The sequence below is a fragment of the Hyperolius riggenbachi genome, chromosome 1 (genome assembly GCF_040937935.1).
Source record: "Hyperolius riggenbachi isolate aHypRig1 chromosome 1, aHypRig1.pri, whole genome shotgun sequence".
In the NCBI taxonomy this organism is placed as follows: Eukaryota; Metazoa; Chordata; class Amphibia; order Anura; family Hyperoliidae; genus Hyperolius; species Hyperolius riggenbachi.
Genome location: NC_090646.1, coordinates 406011485 through 406026905, shown reverse-complemented (window position 1 = coordinate 406026905; position 15421 = coordinate 406011485). Strand labels below are relative to the sequence as shown.

Below are 15421 nucleotides of genomic sequence, written 5' to 3'. Positions count from 1 at the left end.
AAGATTCAACCAAACCGTAGAAACTGTATTTAATAAATAGGCACAATTTGGTAATATTTCTGGTGTTCCCAAGATCGCAGTTCCCTCAAATTCACGGAGTTTATTAGATTCCACATGACACTGGTCCTGAGAGATTTTCAGCCCTCTGGATCTTTCGGAACCAGTGCCAGTAAGGTGAAAGGGGGGGGGGGGGGACGGTGCTATTAGCGATCCAGACTCCTCGTGTTTGGTATTAGCAGATTCACACATTTACGCTGGTTGTGAATATTCATTCGGGTTCTTGATATTACCTACGGGCATGCTGAGAGCGGGCAAAATATGAATTGGCCCAAAACCTCTCCCTGCCTAAGGGGGCATTGCCTTATTCAAATTGCAAGGCTGGACTTGTATGTGTCATAACTCCTCCCACCTACAGTGAGGAACAAAACTGACATGATCCAAAAGTCCAGAGTCCTTTACCTTCAATCTGATGCCTAGTAACATCCTGGCAGCCCGCAGGGACACGGGCCAACCTCCATCTTTGAACTTTCTAACAAAGGCCTGTTGGCCGCATGGCAACCGCCATTTTGGGACTTTCGCCAAAGACTTGTGATTGCCGCATGGACGACCAATAACGGTATTTGAACTGTATATAATCAGACATTCTGTTTATTTTCCTCTCTTCTCTCTGTCCAATCAATCTGTTCTAAAATAAGCTGTGTGTATGTAGTTTAGAAATAAACTAACAATTTTATCGTTCAGTCTTGTGCCTGTTCTGGTCATCTGATTGCTGCTATAACGAATCTGCCCTCTGAAGAGTCAGTCATACTACCGCATTGTTTTATGATTTGCTTATAAATTGTTGATTTGCTAGCTAGGTTGTAAATAACCGTTTCTTCCTTCTAGGATTAGCTAGTACCAGATTTCCTGTGCGAAATCGATAACTTTCGTTTCTCGATTGTAAATACAATTCGAGATTGCATCATATAGGGACCCAGTAACCTTTCTTTAACGTCACATTGCTCCCAGTCTTTAAGCCGTCGGAAGTGACTATTCCCCGAACGGTGACTTGAGCGTGTTGAACGTGATTGGGCTGGCTACCGTATTATGATAGCGGGAGTCTCTTTCCTCCCTGAACTTGAGAGAGTGGTGGCAGTTTATTTATCCGATTTCCAGCGCGAAATCGATATTTTTAGTTTACAGATTGTATATACAATCAAAATTGTACATGTATGGGCACCTCCAACCAATCTTAACCGTTTACTACGCACACAGTGAATTTGCCTCCAGCAGTCTCTAGTGCATGAGACCTGCATGGCAACAGTGGCCTAGTAATACGGGATTGGTGGATGTTTGTCCCATTACATATTGTCGGCAGCTGCGCGTCAATCTTTATTGTCAGTCTGTTCACCGTACTTCCTGCGTATGCTAACGGGAGCAGATTAGACGGGATTGGCACGCTCTGTCGCCCTTTTCTTTCTTACCTCTGACGATCCAGCAACCGGTCTCGTTGTCCGTCTGCGCCCGTACTTCCTGCGTACGCTAACGGGAGCAGATCTCGACGGGACCGCGGGGCTGGATTGTCACAGGCATGAAAAAGTAGCCGGGTGGGTTGAGATGAAAATGCAGGACAACTCTGCTTACAGCATAGGAGGAGGTGAGCCGATGACAGCCGGGTGGTCACCAAATTTAGCCGGGTGGAGCACCCGGCTAAAAGAGCCTGGGGAGAACACTGAAGTCCCAAAGAAAGTCATTACTGAGTTGAGGAGCTACAAGCAGGTGCAGATTCAAATGTGATTTCTGGATGCATTTTTAAATGTTCATGTTTTCCATACTTTTTTTTTCCTATTATGCAATTCTACAAAGGATAATATCCATTTCTGGGTATTTCATCCAGAACACACATGAAATACAAGCAAAGACGCATGTAGTGGAAACAGGCCCAAAATGCTCAATTTATTATACACATCGCTTATGTGCAGCAGATGTGTTTAATAGTTTTAATCCTTAAAGGGGGAATGCCTCCTAATCGTACTGTTCTGTCTATTATAACATATTCAAGTTATTACATACAGTGCAGGCTGTGTTAGTCGTGTGCTTAGATTTGGTAAAAATGGATTTCAGCTTCGCTTGCATGTAAATTGTGTGCACCCAGATTTGTATTATTTTATTATCCATTACCTGGGTTTGCAAAAATAGCGTTCTGTGTAAATTCCAGATGCAAGTTGGTTAAACATGATGGCAGTCTGAACTATCCAAACCCCTCCCCCTACCTCCCTAAAGGCTCATACACACAGACTATAGTCTTTGGAAAATGAAAGATCACAGACCAATCTTACCACCCTTCATGTAGTATGAGAGCCATACTCTACACAGTCTTTTCTATGGAGCTGAACTCCACATCAGAAAAAAATATCTTTGCAAGATGCTGCACACACAGATGCTGTACAGACACAAAAGATTAGTATCTGCAAAAGATCTGTTGCTGCCAAAAATCCATTCCTGCAAATTGCAATGATAGTCTATGAGATCTGCAGATCATCATACACACATGACTTAACTGACATTCATCTGCAGATCAAGCAATCATCTGCAGATCTGAAAATCCATCCTGGTGGATCTGATCTGCAGATGAATGTCAGTTAAATCATGTGTGTATGATGATCTGCAGATCTCATAGACTATCATTGCAATTTGCAGGAATGGATTTTTGGCAGTTACAGATCTTTTGCAGCTACAGATCTTTTGAGTGTGTGCAGCATGTTTGTGTGCAGCATCTTGCAAAGATTTTTTTCTAATGGGGAGTTCAGCTCCATAGAATAGACTATGTAGGCATGGCTCTCATACTACATGAAAGGTGGTAAGATTGGTCTGTGATCTTTCATTTTCCAAAGATTATAGTCTGATGTGTGTATGCACCTTAAGAATAGATGATCAATGACATGCTATTTTTTAATGACTTGCATGCACATTGTATGCAGCTTCAAACCAAGCCAATTCAAATCATCAGGAAGTGCATTTGATTGGCACAATTCGAAGATGTGTTAAATTAGCATCCCCTGTCCCATTTTAATCTTCATCCAGATAAGGCATTCACTATTCAGGGAGGTGGTGGAAGGAGGCATCAGCCTCATCAGCCTAAGGGCTAATTCACAAGGATGGTAGGCGGCGTTGGGGCGGCCAGAAGCCACGTCCTATGACGTCTCGTTCAGGGGCAGTAGTACTGCGATCGTCGGCTTCCCGTCACGATTGACATTTCTCGGCCCGCAAGGGGACATGAAGCCGCGGCGGCTAGGCGACCCTGGACGTTAATTCGGGATCAGAACGCCGCGTTTGCTCAATCGATGGTAATCGCCAGTAAACACTCAATGCTAAACGCTCCTATTCACTTGAATGGGAGTGTTCAGCCAACGAGTCCCGAACGCTTGGCGGTAAATGCTGCCAAGCGTCCGTGTGAACCAGCCCTAACTCTCAGATCAAGTGGATTCTGAACATTTTTCATGTGATGTTGACAGAGATTAACTCCTTGTGGCCAAGCACTATAGCTAAGCATAGTTTAAGCAATAGAAATAGCAACAAGCTATTGTTTCCAAAATTATTTGGTCAGTGTTTGACCATAGTAAAAGCTTTCCTCATCGCAATTTACATTCCCAAATGTGGCCACATCCTTAGGGCTCAGACACACTAAGATCTATTCAAAACAAACAGGAGAAAGATCTGGGCACCAGGTCCGCGATGGAACATACACCTTTTATTGCATCCCCATACACACGAGTGAAAGAAAGCCTAGGCTTTCTTTCACTCGTGTGTATGGGGATGCAATAAAAGGTGTAAGTTCTATCGCAGAGCTGGTGCCCAGATCTTTCTCCTGTTTGTTTTGAATTGGACATCCGTTTATCTAGAGGCACAGCCTGTCTACCTTATACTCCCGGAGCCATCTGTCATCCAGTGCCGATCCATTCCTCTTCACTTTCATTCAAAGCGCTGTAAAAAAAAATCACGTAAAAACTGCCAAGATCGCAATCGCTGTGATTTTTACCGCAATTTTAATGATAGTGCATGGGAGCGATTTCTAAAAAGCGCTTATAGTGTGTCTGAGCCCTTAAGCTGCCCACTAACTGTCCAATTTCTAGCAAAAAATCGTTCGAGCGATCAGAAATTCTGATCGGACGAAAAATCGTTCACTACACCATCAACTAACCAATCATTGCTTCCTATCAGGACTACCAAGAAAATCCAAATTTTCGTTCGGCAAAAATTCATTCAGGCGACATTTTTTTCACTCGTTCATAATCGATTGTGTCCACCAATGGAGATTATTTACAACCAATCCGACCAGAATTTCTGATCGCTCGAACGATTTTTCGCTAGAAATTGGACCGTTAGTGGCCAGCTTTAGTCCTGCCAGGTGAGGTGTGGAATTTTCATTTACTGAGAGTTCTATGCACCAGGGAGATGCTTGGCAGTTGGAAACAGCTGTTATTTCCCACAACACAACAAGGTTCACAGACAGAAAACTGTCAGGAATATAATTCTGACATCACACTGTGGGAGGGAATTCACCACAATATCAGCCATACAAATATAGTTGATTTATTTGAGAAAAGGTAAAGATTTCTCATGGAAAAAGGGGTATCGGCTACTGATTAAAATGAAGTTCAATCCTGGTTTAAAGTTCCTCTTTAAATATGCATTAAAGTCAGTTAAACAAGACTATAGATTATGCAAAACAATAAAACCTGCTGGACCAGTTCATATATCCTTAGTATAAAACAACTGCCTCCTCACACCTACTCAGTCTAAAACACTCCCCCTTTAATTAAATAGGCATGGAAAGGGAACGTTAATGGCTACTACAAATGTATATTTTGACAAAGGATAAACCAAAACTATTGCTGGCTCTAGTTTGTTGCAGGGCTGTGGAGTCGGTACAAAAATCTTCTGACTCCAACTCCTCAGTTTATGAAACCACTGACTCCGACTCCGGATACCCAAAATGCCTTAACAGTAGGTTACTGGGGACTTGGACAGGAATCCATGTGCCATGAAATTCTGAAACTGTCATAAATTTTAGGTGACAAAGACAGTGAAGTGAAAAAAAATAAATAAATTAGGATATAATGATTTTTATGTGTTGTACAGCTAAGAAATAAAACATTAGGAGCATAGACATGAGTCTAATTTTGTTTCCAGTACAGGACGAGTTAAAGGGAACCTAAACTGAGAAGGATATGGATCTTTCCTTTTAAAATAATACCAGTTGCCTGACTCACCTGCTGATCCTGTGTCTCTAATACTTTCAGCCACAGACCCTGAACAAGCATGCAGATCAGGTGCTCTGACTGAAGTCAGACTGGATTAGCTGCATGCTTGTTTCAGGTCTGATTCAGTAACTACCGCATTCAAAAGGATCAGAAGGATTGCCAGCAAATGCTATTTTTTAAAAGGAAACATCCATATCCTTCTCAGTTTAGGTTCCCTTTAAGAAACTCCAGTTATCTATGCAAAAAAGCAATTGAGCTCCATGACTTTCAAAGTCGCAGAGAGCTCTGTCTTCTGAAGCTTGTTATCTCAACTGTCAGCCACTGTATTTTCTGTTTCTCTCCAGAGGATAGGCCAATAGTTCATTGGCCTGCTCTGTGAAATAATTTATAATGCTGAGTAGTATGTAAACTGCAAATATGAGAGAATGATGCAGTGTTATGAAAAAACACTATATAACTGAAAATAAAAATATGTGAATATTTTATTTGCTACTAATGTTCCAGTAATTCTCCGTACTACACAACCTATTCATTATATCATATTTTTTTTGATTCAGTGTCTCTTTAAGTTATGTGGGTCTCACAATGGTGGATATCTCTGCAAAGACTGTGGTTCTAAAGGAAATGGGACCCTTTGTCAGCATCTAACACACTGCAAAACTAAATAGGTTTGGAAAAATGATAGCTATAAAATATGTATATGCTAACAAAATAAATGCATAATTGCATACAGTGATTGGTGATGCATGATACATCTATTTCCTACCAAACATAACTGCAACACATAAATGTCACAGTTGTGGATCTTTTGCCAGTCCACTGACAAGGCATGCTGTTGAATTTGATCAACTGGAACTAATTCTGCCATCAAGCCAGAAAAAAAAGTGCACTGCTGAGTTGTAACATTGCAGAAAATAATGCAATGGATAGTAATGAAGGTGCTACTATAAAGTTTGGATGAAAGAAGAAGGGGAAAAAAAGAAAAAAAAAAAGGGAGCTCTCCCAGTAAGTATATGAAGGAGGAAGTACTGCCCTGCCAGGACAGATCTCTCCTGAAATGCTGGGCTGTGGGATTATTCAGGCAAGACCCATCCTGGCAGGGCAGTAACTCCTCCTTCATACTCTTTTTTTTTTTTTTTTTGTCTATCATCTTCACAGTATTGAGCTACCCAGCTACATCCTTTTACCTGATCACACTGTACACCAGGGTCATCTAGCCCTACTCCTACTATAAAGTTTGGGCCAGTTCTGCACGTCTCTTGTGCATAAGTTATGTGCTGTATTTTTTATTGTGAAAGGGCCCTTAGAAAATACAAACAAGAGAGTGAAAGAGCTCTGATGAGTGCCCAGACCCCTACCCCAAGTGCCTCCAGGGGTACACATCAGTACTTATCCGTTAGCCGGGCGCATCCTCTAGGTGGCGACAAAACTCCACCAGAGTTACATCTTTCCCTACTATCCATGTCGGCCTGGAGGGAGAATAGTAATTAGCGCCACCTGCCGGATGCGCCCGGCTAACGGATAAGTACCTACACATCTTTCAATAGCAAAAGATGGATCGACACCACCAAAAAGTAGATTTATAGCTTTTTTTTTATTGTGAAAAACAAGGCTGCAATAACAGACTGCTGTTTAGGGCTGTAGCGTCCTTGCTCAAATTGCAATAGCCATGACATCACAGCTATTGCAATTTGAGAAAGGGCACTACAATCCGGAAACAGCTGTCTGTTATTGCAGCCTTGTTTTTCCCAATAAAAAAAAACAAAAAAAAAAAAAAAAACTATCAATCTTTTTCACAATAAGAGAGCTATAAATCTACTTTTGGTGGTGCCGACCCATCCTTTGCCGTTTAGGGTCCTTAGAAAATACAGAAAATCCACACCAATCAAGAGCAAAGTGTGCTTATTTACAGAAAGATCTTAAAGTAGATAAATTATACCTCCAAATAAAGTTTAAAGTTCCCACATTATGAACATTTAGCCTTTTTGCTTCCCATATAGTCATTCAATGCAAATGATTGACTGAAGGAACAGCAGAATGCAATTTTTTTCTCTATAGTGTTCTTTCACAAAGAGAAATATAAAGGCGGATTGGCTGTCATGCTTAGCAGCAGGTGTCAGAACGTCCCCTCCACAGCTGTCAGATGTATGAATGAGGAGAAGAGCTGGGAAATGTTGGTTTCTCCTCACCTAGGAAGCAGTGCCAGCTTCTGCTCCAGCAGGATCTCCAGCTTCTGGGCTTGCCTGGACACCCAGTGGTCGGCGCCGTGCAGCTGGTAGCAGCCCTCCAGCATATTCCTGAAGTCGGCCACAAACTCCCCGATGTCTCGATACTGGCCAGTAGAGAACTTCTCCTCCATCCTGAGCAGTGACATGCTGGGAGCCGCTGACAGCCGCTGTGCCAAGTCTGCCTCACCATCCTCTACTGGATCTCTGCCAGCGGCACTTCCACAAGCTAGCTCAGCCTGCCCCTCTCCGGTAGCTGCTTCTGCCGTACCGGTACTGGCCACCGACGGCCCCACCGCCATTCCTCCGGCATTCTCTAATGGCGCCACTGCCATAGCTGGCTCTTCGGCCATACCGGAACCCCTGCCGCCTCCGCTCTGCAGTGACTCATTCCTCCCAATAACGCCGCCGAAGCCGGTACAGCGGCGCTCTGCGCAGCCTCTCACTGGATTCCGGTGTACCGGAAGTACTGAGGTAAGAAGCAAAACACTTCCCTGCTGCTGTCTCCCTAGCCCCGCCTACCGCACTGCTCACAGCCATTGGAGAGCTTCTGGGTCGTTTACCAATGGCAAACCAGTATCAGTTACCACCGACTGATAGGTGAGCGGGGTACGCTGATAGGCTTTTCCCAAGCTTAGTGTATACATAGTGATATATGTAGTAAATCCTAACTAGAGGTAACAGCAGAAGCTTGTAGCAGTGGTTGGAACTTTTACTCTACTGAAATGCAATTATTATTACTATCATTAGAGGAGAAATACAGTATTTGTAAATTTATCCTGAGAAGCAATTATGGTCTCAAAAGTGAAACATCTTCATATCACGAATTATAATCAAACTTGCTTAAACGCTTTTGTTACGATTTTTGCAGCAATTTTTCATAGCGGTTTTTAATGATTTGTTTTTTAACTTAGTGCAAACAATCTGTATAGGAATGCAATTTACAATTTCCAATTGTGCAAGGCTTGGGTAGTAAACGCACGCAAAATTGCTGTGAACATCGATCGAAAAGTGTGTTTTGCAGCGATTCTATACTTTGTATTGAAGCGCAAAAGCTTTAAAAATGCTGCAGGCACTGTGATTGAAATTTCAGGAAATCACAATCCCTACTGTGGGTTCACCTCCATTGACATTCATTAACTTAGGGCTTTGGAATCACTTGGTAATCCTGCTTCTAGGCCTGTTGACAAATAAGCAATGTACACTGCTAAAAAATAAAATAAAGGGAACACCTTACACAATGCAACTCCAAGTCAATTACATGTCTGTTAAATCAAACTGTCCACTTAGGTAGCAACTCTGGCTATCAATTTCACATGCTGTAGTGCAAATGAAATAGACAATAGGTGGAAATAATAGGCAATTAGTAAGACATCCCCAATAATGGAGTGGTTCTGCAAGTGGTGACCACAAACCACGTCTCAGTTCCTGTGCTTTATGGCTGATGTTTTGGTCACTTTTAAATGCTGACAGTGCTTTCACTCTAGTGGTAGCATGAGACGGAGTCCACAACCCACACAAGTGACTCAGGTAGTGCAGCTCATCCAGGATGACACATGGCGAGCTGTGGCCGGAAGATTTGCTGTGTCTGTCGGCGTATTTTCCAGAGCATGGAGGCACTACCATGAGACTGGCCAGTACACCAGGAGACGTGGAGGAGGCCATATGAGGGCAACAACCCAGAGCAGTACCGCTACCTCTGCCTTTGTGTAAGAAAGAAAAGGAGGAGCACTGCCAGAACCCTGCAAAATGACCTCCAGGGGGCCAGAAATGTGCATGTGTCTGCTCAAATGGTCAGAAACAAACTCCATGAGGGTGGTATGAGGGCCCGATGTCCACAGGTGGGGGTTGTGCTTACAGCCCAACACCATGCAGGACGTTTGGCATTTGCCAGAAAACACCAAGGTTGGCAAATTCGCCACTGGCACCCTGTGCTCTTTACAGATAAAAGCAAGTTCACACTGAACACATTTGACAGAGTCTAGAGATGCCGTGGAGAACGTTCTGCTGCCTGCAACATCCTCCAGCATGACTGGTTTGGCAGTGGGTCAGTAATGGTGTGGGGTGGCATTTCTTTGGGGGGCCACATAGCCCTCAATGTGCTCGCCAGAGGTAGCCTGACTTCCATTAGGTACCAAGATGAGATTCTCAGACCCCTTGTGAGACCATATGCTTTTATGGATGGCCTTTGGTTCTTAATGCAAGGCAATGCTAGACCTCATGTGACTGGAGTGTGTCAGGAGTTCCTGCAGGATGAAGGCATTGATGCTATGGACTGGCTCGCCCATTCCACAGAACTGAATCCAATTGAGCACATCTGGCACATCATGTAGGCAAATGGAGGCCATTCACACTACTGAGCCTCATTTTTTTTTGTTTTAAGGACATTACATCAAAGTTGTATCAGCCTGCAGTCCATAGGTTGATATTTTGATTTCCATTAATAATTTGTGTGTGATTTTGTTGTCAGCACATTCAACTATGTAAATAACCAAGTATTTCATACGAATATTTCATTCATTCAGATCTAAGATGTCTTATTTTTGTGTTCCCTTTATTTTTTTTTGAGTAGTGTGTTTGTAGAGGTACAATTTAATATCTAGGAAAAAATGTACCTGGAAGGACTAGTTCTCATGGGTAGTGACGGTGTTAGCTTAGTATCAAGACCTGTGTAGCAGCAGGGTTACAGATTTCAGATGTCCATGACATCCAGCACCACTGAAAAATTAAATTTATTGCTTGATCTTGCATATTCGATATACATCCAATGACAGAAGAAAGAGATGTACAATTATATTTGTTCACAAGTAGTTAAAATGCAGAGAAACACTAGTCCTCTCAAGTTCAGTGTTACCATCTGGGTGGCAAGAGGCATTGCGACGACATGTAGAATGTAATACATTATTCAGGATATCCAATTCTATGTTAATTATTCTTTATTCTATTTCAGCATCAGAAACACAAACCCTGCCCTCCTATTTTTTTTTTTTTTTAGCCAATGCTATTTAGTGATGCAGCCCAGGAGCACTTGTGGAGATCAGGTGTTGTTTCTGCTCACTTTGTCACTCTTAACAAACAAACATTCTGCAGTGATCCACCTTGCCAGCAGTAAAGATGTCACCACCTGTGACAAATTTAAAGGGAACCTTAAGGCTAATTGTGCATATTATGCAGTGCGAGAGTACTTGTAAACCAATAATAATAACAATCCTTTGGAAGCTTCCCATACTATGGAGACCACTATTGCCACACGTGGACCTCTGAAACATATCAGACAAGAGGTTCTCGGATATGTTATGGTGGCCGTGCTCCCTGTCATGCAACAATACTGCGCCTGCGCAAGTCCAACTGTGCCTGTCAGTAAGCTGAAGAGCCACTTGTACATGAGCAGCTCTGTGCTACAACCCAGGCAAGGCCATACTTGCACAGGCACAGTACAACTGTGCTCATGCAGAAAGAGGAGCATGGTCGTGATTTAAAAGGGGGTCTAGGGCAGCGGTCTCCAGGAGAACACAGGAAGCCTCTGGAGGATCCAGAGAACTCAACCTCACTACTCCCAGCTGCATCCTAAGACCCCATATTGCCTCCTTATGGCTGTTCCACCTGCTGCATCACATCACTGCCACAAACCCCATCCCCCGATTTACTGGGATGAAATCTCCTCCAGAAGCTTACTTCGACCTGGACAGAAAACCCAACATGATGTCAACTTGGAGTTTTTCAGTGGTCCTGTTAAGTAGAGGGATTTTAGTTCATTGCTGGTGGTGGTTGCGGGTGGACAATGAAGTTACAACCTTAAACTTTGTTTGGGAGGAGAGTCCAAAATCATCATAAACCTAGAGATGGGCTTTCAAAAAAGATAAAAAAATTTTTTTGAAACAAAATCTGTCCCTAATCACTTCCAGACCTTGCTAATTGAAATCTATGCCTTGTTTGGAACCTGTTAGTGTAGATTTACGGCGCCGCATGCCCCTGCCATTACCACCGATCGTCCCACTCTCCAGCCGCTGCGGCCCACTCACTCTGCTGTCAGTGTGACAGCAGAGCTCCGTGAGACGGTCAGGAACCGGTTTCAGTCCGGAAGTGGTTAATACAAATTTACATAAGTATGACATCTGCATCTCCGAATTATAGACCTGGTCACCATAGTATGTTTTTTTCTACTGTTTCTTTTCCTGGGCCATTTTCTGTTGCACATTTTTTTCCTGGCCTATTTGGCACTCCAGGGAAAGCACCCTAAAAGGGATAAGTTTACAAATTCGGGACAGAACCAGACCCTTTACATATGCGGGAAATGGCAGGGAGGTTAATGCAACATGAGTACAGTGGCCAGAGGTGGCAACAAGAGTGAGTTAAAGGTTCTGGTTCTGTTCCGAAGTATTCAGAACCGTGTTTGACATTTGGAAGTTCATCCCTACACCTAAGCCATGTGCTTCCATGGGGTCAAACTGGGCAATTTCCTAGGGCCTCAAGCAAGTTATTATTAGACATGTCAATGTGGCTTGCCTGTTTATACAGTAAGAAGTTTCGAATCAGGATGATACCATTTACTGGCTAACTTAGAGATGAATGAACAGTAAGTTTTCAGCTAATAATAAGCCTTTGGTTGGACTTGGTTCCTGCATATACTGACAAAATGTTAAAAACACAGCTTATATACAGTGGTTTGCAAAAGTATTTGGCCCCCTTGAAGTTTTCCACATTTTGTCATATTACTGCCACAAACATGAATCAATTTTTTGGGAATTCCACGTGAAAGACCAATACAAAGTGGTGAACACGTGAGAAGTGGAATGAAAATCATACATGATTCCAAACATTTTTTACAAAAAAAAAATAACTGCAAAGTGGGGTGTGCGTAATTATTCAGCCCCCTGAGTCAATACTTTGTAGAACCACCTTTGGCTGCAATTACAGCTGCCAGTCTTTTAGGGTATGTCTCTACCAGCTTTGCACATCTAGAGACTGACATCCTTGCCCATTCCTCTTTGCAAAACAGCTCCAGCTCAGTCAGATTAGATGGACAACGTTTGTAAACAGCAGTTTTCAGATCTTGCCACAGATTCTCGATTGGATTTAGATCTGGACTTTGAAAGGGCCATTCTAACACATGGATATGTTTTGTTTGAAACCATTCCATTGTTGCCCTTTTCTGTTAACAATGGCTTTCTTCTTGCCACTCTTCCATAAAGGCCAACTTTGTGCAGTGCACGACCAATAGTTGTCCTATGGACACATTCCCCCACCTGAGCTTTAGATCTCTGCAGCTCGTCCAGAGTCACCATCGGCCTCTTGATTGCATTTCTGATCAGCGCTCTCCTTGTTTGGCCTGTGAGTTTAGGTAGACAGCCTTGTCTTGGTAGGTTACAGTTGTGCCATACTCCTTTCATTTCTGAATGATCGCTTGAACAGTGCTCCGTGGGATGTTCAAGGCTTTGGAAATCTTTTTGTAGCCTAAGCCTGCTTTAAATTTCTCAATAACTTTACCCCTGACCTGTCTGGTGAAGTGTTTGGACTTCATGGTGTTATTGCTCCCAATATTCTGTTAGACAACCTCTGAGGCCATCACAGAGCATCTGTATTTGTACTGACATTAGATTACACACAGGTGCACTCTATTTAGTCATTAGCACTCATCAGGCAATGTCTATGGGCAACTGACTGCACTTAGACCAAAAGCGGCTGAATAATTACGCTCACCCCACTTTGCAGTTATTTATCTGTAAAAAAAAAATGTTTGGAATCATGTATGATTTTCGGTCCACTTCTCACGTGTACACTGTCATAGACCACTAGGCCGGTCTGCGGGTGGGTCAGTCGATCAGCGTCAGAAATCCTCTCACACGGTCATTTGTTCATCACGAAGGGTAACCCGCGTTCGCAATTTGATGAACTGACTCACGAAGGGAGCGTTCTGATACCAACCGAATCACTCCACACACATACAATTCAAAGATCTGCCACCAAGCGAGTTACACAGCCCGCTACTGTAATTATACTAGGACTTGGAGAACGCTCTATTAACCCTTAGCAGTATGCAGGAACCTGGGTCAGATCGTTATATCTGGGCCGGGTTCTCGCATACGGGTTATAAGTGTATACTTCTATTAAACACAGGGTAGCGATTTCAGGAGAATAGGTACGATTGTGTATGTTCAGCAACAGGTCATAACCGCTAAACGATTTTTTAAACGTTTAATAACAAAAATGCATTACATACAGTTATATACACCTATTAACACATAAACACAGAGCTTAAAAATAAAAGGAATAAAATCAGAAAGTTCTTACTTAGTTAGCTGAGCAGTCCATTTGAAGCATGAAGAAAAATAGTCCAGTTTAAAGGTAGGCATTCAGGTTAAAAGTCCTTTGTACACAACATGCGCCCGGTTCTTCTTGAGCACATGTCTGGACCTCCCTAGTCGATGGAAATTGAAGAACTGAGGCGGAGTTCCTCGTAAACACTTTTTACTGACCTCAGTTTTGGGGCGGTTACTACCTGGAAAGTAGGTGTGTTTAAGGCAGGGTTCCCTCCTGGAAGCCAGGTTGCCACCCTCAGACTTAGAGCAAGAAATGTACCAATTTATTAATAATTTGTGTGACTCGGCCCAAGATTAGTGTATCGCAAATCCGAGCCCATATTCATAAGCAGCATGCGACTCTGTATTAAATGAGGCTATACATGCCTAGTCTAACTAATTCGCTCTACGCATGCCGGATAAAGTGGTCTCTCTATTGATTCCTGATAGCTAGAGAATGATAATTCATGTGAATTATAGACCTGTTTCCTAGGTATCAGGAAATGTAATTTTGGCCTTGCTGTGTCAAACCTATTTTGATTTATTAATAAAGTAAATGTTCCCATTGTGTGAAGCTATGAGCTTGGAGGGAAATTTTGAATCTCAACCAGTTTGAGCTGGTTTGGTGGAGATGAGCTGAGCGACCAAATGGCTGCTCCCCAGGGGAGTTAGCCACTTGCTAAATTCCTTCCTGACCTGAACAGGATGTGGGGGGAAGGTCACTGTACTCTCTGCAATGCTCTCAGAAGAAGAGCAAAAGAAAGGTATTTGTTATTCTACCCAGGGCTGACAGAAACTGTGCACAACCATGCGAAAATCGTTGGCGTTTACGCGCACGACTTTCCGTAATGTTCGTCACATCTCTCCCCTACCAGTCGGACGCACAGAGTGGGTCTGCCAGACCCGCTCTATGCGCCGCTTAGCTACTGAACGGGTTATCTGACTGTCCTTTAGACAACTCACCAGAAGCATAAGGCCTCATGGTCCGGTGTGTCCCAGTGTCCGCTTTGCAGGACGGTGCGATGCACACCAACAGGCTTACCTATAAAGGCCTGGCTGGATTTGCATAGCGCTTCCTGTAAGGGAGAGAGTCGCTGGCTGACATCCGGGTCACTTCCTGACTCTCGGGTGTCAGCCTGCGAATCTGCAAGCAGCGTGGCATACCCCTGCTCTAACTGACTACACCTTGGCACAACATTTTGGTCAGCACAACCTAGGTGGACATTAGAGCACCTTTTAAAAAACGAATCAGCCTTCACCTGGGTGGCGAGGCTTGCCCCTTCTCTAGGAAGGATAGAGGGTGGACCTCTGGGCAGTTTTGCACTGGGTTGCTTTTGCAAGGGTGAGACAGGGAAGGCATGGCCTGTCTCCACCAGCTGTTTGTTAACAGCAGGCAATGGTGGAGCACTCTGGCTGTCATAGCAGGAGGGGAGGTCTAGGCCCCCAGCTGCCTGCTCTGACACCTGGCCTGCTTCCACTGCCCTGCACGGATATGACCCAGGCAAAACAGGACTGTTACCTCTTAGATTAGAGACTGTCACATTTAAACATACATCATTTTTAGCACTGTGAGATTCAGCATGAAAGCTATTGGCAACTTCTGGTACAACATTAACATCACAGTTACGTTCATTTTTCACATCATGTACACAGG

The 15421-nt window shown here is 43.4% G+C and overlaps 1 protein-coding gene across 2 annotated transcripts in view; it reads right to left on the bottom strand.

Moving 5' to 3' along the window:
- BRD10 (bromodomain containing 10) overlaps positions 1–15421 on the bottom strand; it is an 84367-nt gene that overhangs the window by 59822 nt on the left and 9124 nt on the right. Inside the window, exon 3 of one of the 2 annotated variants that reach the window (XM_068235454.1) lies at positions 10084–10186. In XM_068235454.1, coding sequence (XP_068091555.1) covers positions 10084–10103 — 20 coding nt within the window. In that variant the 5' untranslated portion in view covers positions 10104–10186. Of the gene's footprint in view, positions 1–7432; positions 7980–10083; positions 10187–15421 lie in introns of those variants that run through there. The other variant, XM_068235443.1, reaches the window with a different exon arrangement.